The sequence below is a fragment of the Nannobrachium achirus genome, assembly GCF_963921795.1.
Source record: "Nannobrachium achirus genome assembly, chromosome: 7".
NCBI lineage: Eukaryota > Metazoa > Chordata > Actinopteri > Myctophiformes > Myctophidae > Nannobrachium > Nannobrachium achirus.
The window spans coordinates 14515719-14531289 of NC_137816.1; the positions used below are offsets into that span (position 1 = coordinate 14515719).

Consider the following 15571-nt stretch of genomic DNA (forward strand, 5'->3'; position numbering starts at 1 on the left):
CACCGACCGGTGGTCGCTTATCCACCGACCACCGGGCTACTAACCCTAACCCTAAACCTAAACCTAACCTCAATAACCTTACCTCAGTAGGCTAACCTGCCGACGCAACCTCCCGACCGGGTCGCTAAATCACCGACCGTGCTGCTAAAGCGAGCGACCGGGTCGCTAAATCGACCGACCAGGGCGCAAAATCTTCCGACCGGGTCGCTAGATCTACCAACCGGGTCGCTAAATCTACCGACCTAAAACTGCAGGCAGGTCGGTAGATTTAGCGACCCGGTCGTCGATTTAGCGGCACGGTCGGTGATTTACCGGGCCGGTCGGTTGATTTAGCGACCCGGTCGCTCGATTTAGCAACCCGGTCGCTGAAAACTACCGACCACGTTGCGACCCGGTTGTAGGTCGCTAAATGATCTCGCTCTTACTGCGGAACTAGACAGTCTACTCTAGTTCAACCAACTGATCTCAGTACATTACAGTAGTACACTACAACAGTACAGTAAGACAACACCAAGACAACACCAGGCAGTAGACAATGTCCAGTTCATACAACTGAACCCACAACCCAGTAGCCACTAGCCACAGCCTAACATTACTAAACAACATCTGCAGAAGTTGCAGAACCACCAGTCCAGTATAGGTAAATAAGCATGTGCCCCCCCCCCCCCCACACACACACACACACACACAAACGTGTGCACGTGCATAAACGCTAGCATTGCGTGCAGGCGCATACACGCGAGCATTGCACGCAAACGAGCGGGCGAGCCGTTTGAGTTTGTGTGTTTGTTGTTGTTACACGCTAGGCTAACAGTAGACCTACATGGATTTAACATTTTTGTATGGATTTGTTTTTTTGGCTAATGCTAGAGTTCAGGTACGTGTACACAGCCCAGGGCTCGAGACTAAGGGAATCCCGACGTCCCAGGGACTTAAAATTATATATTTGGGACGCAAATTATTCTCCCCTGGGACGCAGACGGGACGTAGAGGATTTTTTGAGCAAACGGCGCATATCAATGTCACTGCTCAAACCACGGTGTGCAAACTCGCAGCATGCATGAGACTCACAGAAAATCAATATGATGTTAACAGAACGTTTAAGAAGTTACCACAGGCAGTGCCGATCATCATTTTCAGGTAGAACTTATTTTAGTTGCTAAAATGCTACTCTATTTGAAGAGATTAACCAGCAGAATGAGGCAGAGAACAGACTGTCAATCTGAGTTACAACTAGTGGAAAATAGCCGATCTACAAGCTGTGGCTGAGAGATAAATCTTAGCATCCCCGCCCCCTGCTTCGCCAAAGAGTAACGTTGTATGATTTGGATTGTGATTATTAATGAAAATGTAAAACGGAACGCGATGTCAACGCACCAAGCACAGACACATAGCCTACGTTTAGTGAGCAGCACGAGCAGTTGACTGAATATAGTCAGAAGTAGGACACATTGTAATTAAATCAACGGTTTGTTTAACTTTTGTCATCTCTATAAACCTATAGCCTATTCCCAAATACAAGACGTTATGTTCGTCTACTCTAATCAACTTCATCACAACCAGCCGTGCAAGCTGGCATTCATTTCACAGAGTTCCTGTGCTGTGTGGTGGCTTATTTTCTCCAGTAATCGCCTCTTATTTAACTCTCAAAAACAACCGGTGCGCTCATAATAAATAACTCCATTTCGGCTACAGTTCATCTGAACCGCTTGCTGTGAAGCACAACGGACGGTCGGACCCAAAAAGCAGACTGCACTGCACGCGTCTCCACTCGATGAAGCATGGATGGCACTGGTTATACTTCTTTCAGTACGACGGTGTTGGGCGGTGCGGTGAGCATATAGACGATCTAAAAGCCCTCAAAGCCCCGAGGATGCGACCAATTGTAGGCTTGTAGATTAACGCGCAACACGTAAGTACGGACAAAGTACAAACCCAGTTTTACCGTAATTCCTCCAACAGTCGTGCATGATTGGTTCTTTAGTTTACCGTATATGACAATCACACCTGCAAACTGGCTGAGGTAAGATTTTTAGAAGTCACAAATGACAGTATAAAAATAGAAAGGATTGTCAAGCCAATTTCACCAGCAACAACAACAACAACAATATAATAACAACAATAACAATAATAATAAATATTATTATAATAGTAATACTAATAGACCTGCAATAATTTATTATTTTTTTATTATTCTTTGGGACGGATTACATTCATTTGGGGACGGTTCAATTTGTATTTTGGGACGGTCCCGGGACGTAGGTGAAAAAAGTTAGTCTGGAGCCCTGACACAGCCGTTCACTCACATTCTCTCTCAGTCTCCACACATCTGGGTCGACTGGGTGGGGGGATTATTTCCATCACATCATCATCAGCTGGTTCCCTGTTCTAGCCTTATTGTCGCGTGTTGGACGTATGGCTTGATAACGTTGGAACATGTTGCAAACATGCTCCATGCCTCCATGCCTCTGTGACAGATAAACATCGTCGCTTAGTAGTTTTGTAACTTTTGACTGCTGTGAGCGCAGCAGCAACTCTCTCTCTCTCTGCATGTGTATGTGTGTGTGTGCGCGCGCGCGCACGCTGCTGGCTGCTGCTCTGCCACTGCATGTCAGAAAGCAGCAGCTGTTTGACAGTAATGCGCATCATAGGACATATTTCGTACTCTCTCTTTGTTCGTGAACTAAAATGAAGACAGATTTATTTTTAGCCCAGTCTTTATTTTGTAATTCTACATTTTCGTCTCCTCTTTATTCCTCAATGAAATTGTGAACTGCTGTGGGTGCTAGTCGGGGCACTGGGGCAACGACGGCCATGGCCGTCATGGCCGCCGTGAAATTCCTGCCCTGCTTCTATCGCCTCACTTTGGTCGCGCAACGCATGTCCGCCTTGGTAAAAAAATAATCATGTCCCGTTGGAATCAAGGCGAAACACCCGGAAAAAAGGGAGTCCCAACACGAAACACCAAAAACATTTCCGCGTCTCCGAACAACATCAAGGCTGATTGGCTGTCAGGCCGCTCGTTACATGTCAGCAGCATGTATGTGTTTATGTAGAGAGGGGGAGAGAGGGAAGGAGCCGCTCCATTCACTGCGCTGAGAATTCTCTGTGCAACGGTACTTTTACCAAGCGAGAAAATCCCTGCAACTTTTAGGGAGAGGTCGGTGGGATATGGCTGTAAATGAGCGTGTGAAATGGCAAGTGTGGTGTGAGAAGAGGTTGGTGGAATATGGCTGTAAATGAGCGTGTGAAATGGCAAGTGTGGTGTGAGAAGAGGTTAAATTGCGTGACTCTCACTCTCAAAGTGTGAGACTTAATTGGCAGCCCTGCAGTACCCCTTTTCTTTTTTGGGGAGAGTCCTTCGCGTAACACCAGAGAGGGCCTCGCGTACCACAGTTTGAGAACCACTGGTCTAAAATCAATGGACATGTCATTAGTTAGTCCCCCCAGGAATCCGCGATCACGGAATTTTTCGCGGAAATCGAAGCCCTCCGTGGATATCAGAGCCTCCCGCGGCTATCATAGCAGTCCGCAGAATAGGACAAGACGAGGAGCAGAATATTACATTTTACATGTAGTTTTCATCCCGGCCGCTAGATGTCGCGGTGATATAGACGGACAAGACTCACAGCCTAGCCGGTCCTAGTGCCGGATACGGAAACGGAAATGGCTTTGTTTGCCGTGGCATGCATTCATGTGCTGTGACTCGTGTGTGTGGTGACGATACCAGAGCGGATGGTGCTGATTTTTAATGGACTAGGAACTAGGTACATCGTCTGACTGTTTATATTGGCTCACAAGCCTCATATGGTGAGAAAGACGCACTCACGCATGCTATACATGGAGTAATGGAGCGATTTCTCCGACCTCCAAGCCCTCAGAGTAAGCAGGCAGGGGAATATATTATGCTGAAAGAGCTAAATCATACACAGAATTACAGGAGGAGAATAAAGTTCTTGATTATCGCCGCAACTCAACGATCAAAGACCACTTGGCTGCTTTAATCAGAAGAAAAAACAAGCAACGCCCGCAGACACCGTCTTAAAAAGACAAAAAGCCATCACAACCACAATCGCCAGCAAAACCGTGGCTGCAGAGGAACGAGAGAAGGTATGCTATCGTTTTAGTAATGTATTCTTGACTTGTGCTCCAGTGGTTTTCAACCAGTGGTCCTTGAGAGTTGGTAACCAAATGAACGCTATATTTAACTCTGAGAGGGTAAAATGAAACCCATAAGGGTCCATTTGGTTTAATTACGGGTCCATTTGTTTTCATTTTACGCTCTCAAGAGTTAAATTGTTGTTAAACATCTGCATTCATTAATTTACAATAGCCTAAGTCTACACAATTAGAGAATGTATAAGAGTTGTTATTTTTATCAACGTGTTGCCTGTTTATCTCTTCTATCTATGGCACCAACATCAAATCAATACAGCATAGAATTGCGAACAAAATGATATCCAAACAATAACAAAATAACTATGTTTTGGGTCTGAGTGAGAGGCTAAATGTCATTAAATAATGAATAAATATTGGACCTTGATATGAAAAAGTATGAATTAGTCAAGGTAGATAAATAAATCATTTTAGTTTAGCTCCATTGTATAATCATTTAATTGTACTATTTGAAAAAAGTATCTATCAAAATATGTACAATCAATGTATTGTGTTTTGTATTCTGTTTTGGTAGGCTTGTACATCAACAAACACACCACTGTCCAGGTCTGACAGTCCCTCGATGAGAAGTTTCTTGCAAAACAGAGAGTAGTGAATGGGGGAGGGAGCCATCCCTGGCCATACACAACTGCAATTGAGGTAAGAGAGGTTCCCTTTCTTGATGTACCTTGCTCTTTACTGTACTCTGTTCTTGTTTTTATTTTTTATTTTTTTTCATACTTCTCTGTAACTTTGTAAATAACCTTACACTGCTGCAACTGATTTTCCCCCTTGGGATAATAAAGGTCTCTCTCTCTCTCTCTCTCTCTCTCTCTCTCTCTCTCTCTGATTCAGAAGGACGCTGCATGCTCAACATAATGGTGTCTCCACTCATCAAGGATGAATCTGGTGAAATCCGCAGCTACCTGGTTGACACTGTTTTCTTAGACAAATGCAATCATTCAACAGTGGCAAATGCGGCAGTCAATGCTCTAAATGACTTTGGAGTGAAACAAGAGGATGTGATTTCTGTCTGCCCTCAAATCCCTGTTTCCCAATTCCATCCACGTGACATGCCTGGCACATATAAATAAATAAAGAGGGACAAAGAGAATATTGATGTTGATTATTTGATAACCACAATGTTTCACAGTGTTTTGGTATTGCAATTCATTTCATAAGTTCATTTCTACTTCATTATTACATAAAAAATTATGTTTGCTTCATAACTGGTAATTTTACGTAGTTTTTTAATGCCCGCGGAATATTAACTTTCAAGCCGCGGAATCAAGAATTGCTCTCCGCAGAATCAGGATTGTTCACCGCGGAATCAGAACTTTTTCTCCGCGGATTCCTGGGGGGACTAATTAGTCTTTGTGACATTAAGTTGTAGATATGCCACACCAGGAATCAGTCATCTACAACTGGGCCATGACTGGCCTCATTATCACTCAAAAGACTAACAATGACTCATGAATCATCTGCAAATTTTGTCTGTCTGCATTTTGACCAGTGGCGGTTCGTCCATAGAGGACGCAAGTGCGACGCAAGTCCACCTCTTCAAAACCTTCCTTGAATAAACATGGCATTCTTTATATATTTTAAATGATTTAAACCAACAAAGAAATTATTATATAGTTAATGACTAGTGACTGAAACGTATAGCTTCTATTAAATGTAGATAAACCCACTCTACGTTGTTTAAACATAATGCTATAGTTTGGGCGCAGAAATCTTTACCAATCGCTCATTCCAACTGGTGAGCTTCCCTTCCTCCTTCTATGCCTGTTATGTCTCTATACTGAGTTATGCTTCGACGAACGACGGCGAAATTACAAGCCCACAACTGTGCTTGCAGATCGGCGATGTTCGATGTGCGATACCGTCACACGTCGAAGTTGAAAGCAAACTTATTGAGACATGAAAAGCAACACACAACTTGTGAGTATTTCGAGTATTCTACATTGCAGTATTGATTCTTTAAAGAATGTGAATACTTTTTCCACCACTGAGTAAAAGTTAAGCCATAAGGTGATAAGAGTCATGGCCATTGTCTCAGGTTATAAAGGCACATTTTGTTTATTATGATGTATGCTTTATGTGTGTATTTTGTATTTTATTTACTAAAGAAAAGCCTTCCATTGAATGTCTTCATCATTTATTTATCAGATTGCAGTAATCTCAACATAAATGGGTTGGTTATACAGTGATGATAACTTAGGCTTAGTGCATGTTTGCTTGAGTTTATTTATTTTTTATAGCATGGCTCGCACCCTACCTGGAGAAAAATGTACCAGCTGCCACTGATTTTGACTTCTACAATCATTAGTATAGAGGATATACAATAGGGGGAAAGAACAACCTTGGGGTGAGCCTGTGGATGATGTTAGTTTTCCAGACAATTTCCCATTCACCCATACCCACTGGGCTCTATTTGTGAGGAAATCAAGAACCCAACCAATAATACCTGAGTCTAAGCCAAAGTTGTTAACACATTTTTCAACTAGTATGTGTGGCTCAATGGTGTTAAGAAGTCAAAGTTATTTTTGAGTTGGTGGACACTTACACGTTTCTGTGACTACATATGAACAATAAACTGCAATAACAATGGACTAACAACTTAGGTCCTACAGTATATAAAGGAAGGGACAGAGCCACCTTTTTTCTTGAGGAGAACAATATGTGCAACAGGCTGCTGCAGATTTTCTACCACTAAAATTCATAGCTCTATTGTGATTTGCAAACATTAGACTGCACTGTCAAATTTAAATTGATTTCAGATGAACCACATTAACCGTAGAGAGCATGGTGGAAATTCTAGTGTTGAGGACAATATAGTGAACTTTCATAAAAGCGATCATGGGAATAGCATTTGAGAACCATGTTGACTGTTGACACAGATCACCAAACTAGTAAAACTTGCACTGACTGTCCGTGTACCAACCTGCAGTATGTTTTTTTTTGAAAGACCTAAATCAGTTTTCTTTATTTGTCATGAGGTAACCAAACTGGAGAAAATGCATTGCCATTGCATGTATTGTATGGTATGTGGAAAGGGAAGGCAGAATAAGCGTGTGTGTTGCTGCGTTCTTGACTTCTTCTGGGTTTGTTTTTAATCAGAGCACAAGTGCACAGCTGAGAGTGTAGCTGCTGCATGCACCAGTGAAAGCGCATGCTCGAAAATAATAAATTAAGTCCGTATGTGTGTATTTCGGTCTGTCTGTCATGCCTGACTCTGTGGTTCTATGGGTTTGCAGCTCTGACATCATGCTCTGGCTTCACTGTGATGTCACACTAACAGAATCCCTTTTATGCCCATGGAGTTCCCTGGTGTCATCAATATTAAGCCCATATCTAACAGGACTTCATATGGGAATGCCCATATATGGAGGCCACATCGGCCACATACCACACTAACAGTATCCATATATGGCCAAGACAGATGGCCAAGCAGCCCAAATCTGTGTGGCTGGTTCTACAGACAGGGATTTCCATGTATGTGCATAAAAGGATATGATGTCAGATGTCATAGACGTCATAGGACTTTCACATAACGAATAACTGCGTAAGCATGTTTGGGCTTTCACAGCATATATCCATAATAGTAAATGGATCTCCATATTTGGGTACCAGGGGTCTCCATATATGGGTAACTGGTCCGATATACTTCACAGGCCAGATGGCCAAGAATTGGTGCGACATCGTCCTTTAGGGCAAGGTCGCATGTCGCCCTGAGGCGTCTTACTAGTAATAAATAAATAAGGAGTCAGGCTTTTTGGCCGGATTCGGGCTGGGCCTGAATTCCACGGGCCAGGGCTCCACATTTTAAGCCTGTGCAGTGCTCTAGACTAGAGTGTGTGTGTGCGGGTGTGCGTCGCTGTTCATTCCAGGTGGTGCTGAAATGCATGTTTTTGGCTACTTTTCCCAAAAAGTCATGTACTGTAGGCTGGTAGATTTATGGTGGGTGTGTTATTGAACTGTTCTGAGCACCCACCAGCAGAAGATCTGCACCCAGAGTAGAGACCTTTTAATCCTGTGTGTGGGACCATTTGGCTACATTTTAAACTCTAAATGAACACCGTGGATTTTACTGTGTCAATATTAAAGGCCAGTTAACACTGTAGGCCTACATATATTCATTTTAATATTCCCTGCTAATAGTCATTACATGAATCCATTCATATATTCACTTGCGATAGATAGAATGTACAGCAGTTTGTTAACTCATTCAGATTGTTAGGATTGTCACATTCCCACCAGGCAGAGGAAGAAATGACAATTCAAAATTTTTAAATCAGCCTCATGGTGGCGCTATAACAGGCCAATTAGTGTTTTTACCTATAACTCCACCGATCACGGTAAAACCTTTGCCCTGCATTTTTCACATCTGCCTTTTATAGCGCCACCAGCGTCCGTTTTGAACAAAATGCCTCAAATCATGAATGCAGCTTGCGATTTTTGCACACACAATCCCACTAGGTCAAGTAACAAATGCCACCCTTTTCACATTGGCATGTTATAGCGCCACCAGTATGTCGACTTTTGCTAAACACATTTTTGGAACACATGGCACCCTTTTCACATTGGCCTAGCTCCACCAGGGGGCCACCTGCCCTGGTGGAGACCTGTGCTCGGAAAAGCACTGCTTCAATTTTGTTTTCTTTTTGTACCTTTTACATGCAAATAATATACCTCAGATCTTATGTTATTTCTGCTTTAATAATTTGTTATTTTACTTTCAAAAGAAATGGGATCTGCGATGTCATTATGTATGCCTGCCCCTGAGATTTGCCATTGAAAATTTAAATAAAAAGATTTTGAAAAGAAAATTGGCTGACCCAGTGAACTCTATTATCTGTAACTATGTATTTCACGCTTATTGCTGTTGCTGCTGACACCTGGATTTCTACACAGGATCAATACAGGTTTATCTTATTTTATCTTAAGTAACTCTAATGTAACTCTAATGTAAATACAGGTGGATCGGAGTGGTGGTGACGTGCTACTCAACTAGGTCTTTGTTCAAAGGAAAACCTTGACTTTGACTAATGTCCTGAAAAGAACGTCACAGCAGTACACGTTGGTCATGAAACATGGATGAGAGTTTTAGCCATGGAGTCAGATACCCCATTTATTCCTGGTATTAAAATCTGTATCTGAATATCTTATGGGAAAATGCATGTTAATGTTAGGTATGCACACATCTAGTAGCGCTACTCGCTGTTATAATAGGAGGGTTTATGAACATGGTTCATAAATCAATATTATCCAATTAAGACCTGAGGCCGATTCTACAAATGCCTTCTAAATCCCAACAGTTTTCAGAAAAACATACGAGCTAAAATATAACATGACACAGATTGAATGTTTACTATGCATTGCTCACAAACGCATCAAGTATTCCTTTACCATTATGATATTGGACATTAATGAGTATGTTTCCCCTAGGATGAAGTTGCAATAGTATTTGCTGGATATTTACCTTGCGTGTGCGAGATAAAAATGTTTTCCTTGTCATTGACAGCTGTCACAGAGTCAATGTGGCCCTGTGGACCGCTTCCAGGCAAAACACTGTGTATGGCCAATGGCAGGCGCTTCCATCTTTTAGTATGCAAGATCATTATTAAGAAGTGTCTTCAAATGTTTATTCCAAAGATGTTTCCTTGCATATTCCAATCAAATGATTACTTTTTTTTGTTGAAATATTCATTTATACTCCATCCATGTGCAACACGAAGGCGATGATGCTTTTTTCACAACATGAAAACCATGCACTGTGGAAGTACCAATCTTCCGTTTGCAGTGGCTGGTGACTGGCGAGCAGTTTTTATACCATGGATATTTCTTTTACATAATTATGCGTTTGTGTGTCCACTAGACAGCAGACCAGTTGTGGATGACAACAGGTATTTCACTTTACTGTTATTGTTGTACAAAACTTAGCATGATTTATACCAGTAAGACTCCCTAATCGGGAGATAAGCGACCGTAGGTCACATGTATACACAAAGAGGGCTGTAACTGCCATTGGTTCCTAGTTGTGTGGGCAATGTGTAGACATACTGTGTACCGATGTGCGTGATTTTAGGGCAAAATCTGTAGGAGCAGTGTCCAAAAATGTGTTTTGCAAGAATCGGCCTCATGGTGGCGCTAGAAGAGGGCCATGTGAGAAATGAGGGGTGGGGTCTCCGCGTTGCCTTGGCGGACGAATAGGTACCGGCCCCGGCTCTCCCGGACGCTCCTAGCCCGAGTTACGGCATTTTATGTGAGCTGCAGTGGAGGGGGTCCTCCACTGGGGGCGACACCACTTTGGCATCCGTTCTGGAGCACCAGGAGTCGGTGGTCCCCGGGAATTCCCCGTGAGCAGCCCCGTTGGGGTGGTCATTTGGTCATTTTTGCACATTTGGTAATTTTTTACATCTGGGGGTCCCCCAGGGACCTGGGGGTCCCTGGAGCTCGGGGGGTCCTTGGAGGTTGTAGTTTGGCAGGCAAGGAGTGTGTGTGCAAAATTTGGCATGGATCGGGGCAACGGTTGCGGAGATATGAGCAGGGCAATAGTGTGACGTGTGAGGTGTGACAGACAGACGGACAGACAGACTGACTGACTGACGGACTGACTGACTGACGGACTGACTCACAGTTTGTGCAGGTTTTGATAGTAAGTGCGACCTACGGTCGCAATTAACAATTGAACATTTGAAGTTGCCATTTCACCATCTATAAGGCCATTCTCTCACATACTCAAGATGCAGAGGGAGTGCGTTGTCTGCCATCGGGTCAACCGCTACGCCTGTATATAGGCATAATGAAGATCCGGTTGTCCAGAATCATTGCCCATGCTGTATATGGGGCCGACCGACTTCAAACTCAGCGAGCATATCTCCGAGGACCCAAGGGTGTGATGCGCCGAGTGGGAAGACGGTCAGATTATCCGATCTCCCAAAAATATTGCTAAACCACAAATACCCATATATGGAGTATGCTGAGTATGATATACTATTGTAAGCATCAAAGTGACACAAACAGACAGATACAGAAATCTCATGGGCATAAAAGGGACAGAGACAGCCAGACATGCGACATGCGAGTCGCGCCATGTCTTGGCCATCAGGCCAGTGATGTATATCGGACCAGTTACCCATATACTGTATGGAGACCCCTGGTAAGTGGTAACCATATATGGAGATCCATGCACTGTATATGGAGATATGCTGGGAGACCCCAAACATGCTTACTCAGTTATTCGTTATGTGAAAGTCCTATGACGTCTATCACATCTGACATCATACATACAACCCCTTTTATTCCCATACATGGAGATACCTGTCTGAACCAGCCACACAGATATGGGCTGTCTTCCTCCATATATGGGCATTCACATATGAAGTCCTGTTAGATATGGGCTTAATATTGATGACATCAGGGATCTCCATATATGGGCATAAAAGGGATTCTGTTAGAGTGGTTCCCATGACATCACATCATACAATCCCTTTTATGCCCATACATGGAGATCCCTGTCTGAACCAGCCACACAGATATTCTGTCGCAATTAGCTCTTCGGTAAGCCCCACCCACTCCACTCTGCCAGGCCAAGGTCTGGCAAGCTCTGCTTCTAGTTCTCACCCACTGACTTGTTATATGACAGCAGCTTGTTCCCATATAAATAATCGATCATTTCCAGAGCAAGAGCTTCAAAATCTCTCTTAAATCTTACCAAAAATAATATTTCCATCACCTAACTTTCCCGATGTTAAGCTGTGTATGTGTTCAACAACAGCCATGCAGCCTTGCAGTTTAAGTGCAGATTTCAGCTTGGGAAATCCACTGCCTATCACAGTACAGTATAACCTGTGAGTATAAGTACTTATAATTTATTGCCTCAACAGGTCAGGTGAGCCACGATATGAAAGATTAATCTGATGTACCCATTTTTGTGCAGTACACATTGACTGCTCGTTATTCTGATGTTAAACGCAATGGAATATTGAGAAACAATAATTATGCACGCTGCATGTGCTCAATTTGCAAATGGTAATGTAGGTAATGAATGTATTTGTGCATGATCACCCTCCTATATAAAATGGGTATATTACTCGTTTATGTTCAAATAGTTCAATCCAAAACATTATGCTGTAAGTATTAAGCTGCATTTACGCATCTGCTTGTCATTAATGCAAATTTTAATTATGCCGGACATTGAGACCGGCAGTTTAATAAGTGTGTGTGTGTGTGTGTGTGTGTGTGTGTGTGTGTGTGTGTGTGTGTGTGTGTGTGTGTGTGTGTGTTTATATGGCCAAATACAATTAGGCTAAATGTTATAATTTGATTTCACCACATAAAAGGGCAAAGAATTATTATTTTGTACAGTGCCAGGTTGGGCTCACTACAGAAAGTCTTACCCCTAATAGGCTACAGACTAGAGCATACAGTAATTTCATATAAGATGGCTTGCTGAACTTGTATATATCTGCCAGTTTGTGAAAATGCAAGATTCCTTATCTAATCTATTAAATAGCCTATGTTTTCTTTTTTTTTAAGTGCAGAAACTAGCCTGCAGCTAGGCCTACACATGTGTAGACAGGCCTGCTTATATACAATTAGACAATTAATGTTTGTTAGTTTTTTTTTATGTTCAGTGCTGCAGGGAGAATGTGGGCAATATCATTTTATAATGTGTCCTTGCCTTCTTGGAAATTAAGTATATGAGTTTCAGCAGTCAGTGTGACTTTTATAATATCATTTTACACCGAGGCACCTACTCAAATACACACACACGCGCGCACACACACACACACACACACACACACACACACACACACACACACACACACACACACACACACACACACACACACACACACACACACACACAATACACTATAACCCAATTGTCACCAGCTCGGTTTTAACACGGCCAAGAACCAATGCTTGATTGCATCATTATGAACAACATAGAACAGTGTAATAAGGCCACCCCCCCAAACTCTGCTTCCAAAGTGATGTTGCGCATGTTGCTAACGAACGTGCCCTTCCATCTATCTGGGTAACTTTTACGCCCTAAACGGCTGTGCCGAGCCAGAAATTCACAATTTCTCCCAACACAGAAACTCGGGCAGACTTGCGTTACGACTTTTGTTATAAAACAAATTATTGTCATCTCTTTAAAAAAAAGATATACACATTCACCAAATTCTGTAAAAGCTGTCATGACAAAATATCGTTTGACATACATGCGCACCTTGTGAACCATCATCACTTGGTCTGTAGCTATTCACCATGTCCGTCCGCTCAGCACCGCTGTCACTTTACCACCACTTTCAACTCGGCGACGGACACGGAGTTCAGCCCCTCTATCTTATCTACATCTCGCCGTCGCAAACAATTATTTTAAAGTACATTCGAAGCGCCATAAATAAAGTGAACGCATAAATTAACGTGCCTCGTCTTCGCGAGCTTGGGAAGGCTTGGTTAGTTTCGCCTGTTAAAGGGCTTAGGACATCGTTTTTCCACCCCGTACGCGACGACCTCCCCTTTACTTCCTAATTCCATTATTCGTCAACATTACAGAGTATTTCCCCTTGACATGGTTTCAGCCTACCTCGTAAAGGTCTCCAGAAGCCATTCTGAGGCGGACTCCCGGCGGCGCGGCGGTCTTGCCTGCCTTGTTGGCTTCTTTTTTGGACGCCGACTGACTCGGTGTTTCGGCGAAAGCTCCGATAGACAGACGGGAATTAGCGAGCAGCCTTGTTATTCTGAGCAAGCCGCAGCAGCAGATCAGCAGACAGCGTCAATCGAGCCCGGCGCTCTGCGATGGATCGTTCCACACTTAAAACAAACAACCGTCGGGGCGGTGCTGTTTACCCACACATCCGAGAGTGGAGGAGTGGAATTAGTCGAGCTATATGAACGTACACTAGCTCTGAATCCAAATGGACTACATGCGCCCTACTGTGCTCTCTCTGTCGTTGTTGTAATCCAACAACTCCAAGGGGATATGTCTTCCGTTGAGTGATACCAACTGGGAGTGGGACTATTCTATACCTGCCTGTCCTATATGGACATGTAGGCTACAGTGTACAGTACAGGGGTCATCTCCATGCTGGCTTGTGTGGACGACATTTTTGTCATACATTTTTTTAATATTATTATTATTTTTTGTTTTACCACGGACATAAAAATTCGATATTACCAAAAACACATAAAGAGATAGCCCTGAATGACCATAGCAGGTCTGTAACAAGGGTCCATTTGGTCTGACATTCAGTATTGGGAAAATAAGAAAATTATAATGGTGTGTAAAAAAAGAAAATCTTGAATTTGCCACAGACAAAACCAAGTCTGGCCACAGATACATGTCACAGATACATTTTGTGTACATACAGACATGTTGATGACTCCTGTCCTGGTACAGTACAATACATTGGACTTGAGAATGCATGGCATGCATACTTATATGCTTGATAAATAGCCTAACACGTTGTAGGCAAAGTATGTGAAATACCCAGGGACCATGGGTTACTGGTCATGTGACCAGTGACCTTATCATGTTGTACTTCTTTCTATCTATCTATCTATCTATCTATCTATCTATAATATTTCCATAATCTATCTATAATCTATCTATCTATCTATCTATCTATCTATCTAGAATATTTCCATAATAAATGGCCTATTGTTTTATTACTTTGTTCACTTGTCCATCAGCTAGTTTATTCAGAATTATACAGATTAATATGATCTACTCTTTGCCAATTTGTGACGTTTGAATTCTGGACTTGGAATCCAAGTGATCTTGTGTCATTTGGAGAGAAAAAGCATTCTATCCATTGAATGTAAACTAGTGATAATATACAGTAAATATTTGTTCATGCAAGTCCTCTGTCTTTCTTACTTTCAAACTGATAGATTATGAATCACTTTACTACAAACTGAGAATTGTTCAGTTATAGAGTTTGTCCACACAGAGCCTAAAGCAATAGCCTACATGTAGTTTTACAAAACTGTGTTTAGATATATACTGTAGATAATGTATAAAGTGTTGACAGCACATCTCCTGTAGTTTATGGTTGTTGAAAAAAAAAAACCACAATATTTACCTGAATTAACAGACAACATATTTGCGATTGTCAAATGTTATTACTATACTAAATATTAGATTCAACAGTAATTCATGTTACGCGCGTGGTTGGATGGTTGTGGGTTGAAATCCACTATGGTGCACCCTTTGTCGAGAGTCTACACAAACACAATTGGCTTGTGTTTGGGGGAGGGAAGCCGGGTGGATAGGATGATAATTGTCACTGCACGTAATACTACGGGCTGGGGCGGCACCTGTCAGCAGGGAGTGTTGGGCGGGAGGAGTAGGACAAAGGCTCTGCGTCCTCCCGGTGGGGGCTCCTCACAGGTAGGAGTC

General features: G+C 42.6%; 1 protein-coding gene across 1 annotated transcript in view; it reads right to left on the bottom strand.

Moving 5' to 3' along the window:
- Window positions 1-13880, bottom strand: part of LOC308288417 (chromodomain Y-like protein 2) — a 59633-nt gene extending 45753 nt beyond the window's left edge. Inside the window, exon 1 of the mRNA XM_080729853.1 lies at window positions 13757-13880. Within this exon, the coding sequence (XP_080585979.1) occupies window positions 13757-13780 (24 nt within the window). The 5' untranslated portion in view covers window positions 13781-13880. The remainder of the gene's footprint in view (window positions 1-13756) is intronic.
- Window positions 13881-15571: the final 1691 nt, after the last annotated feature.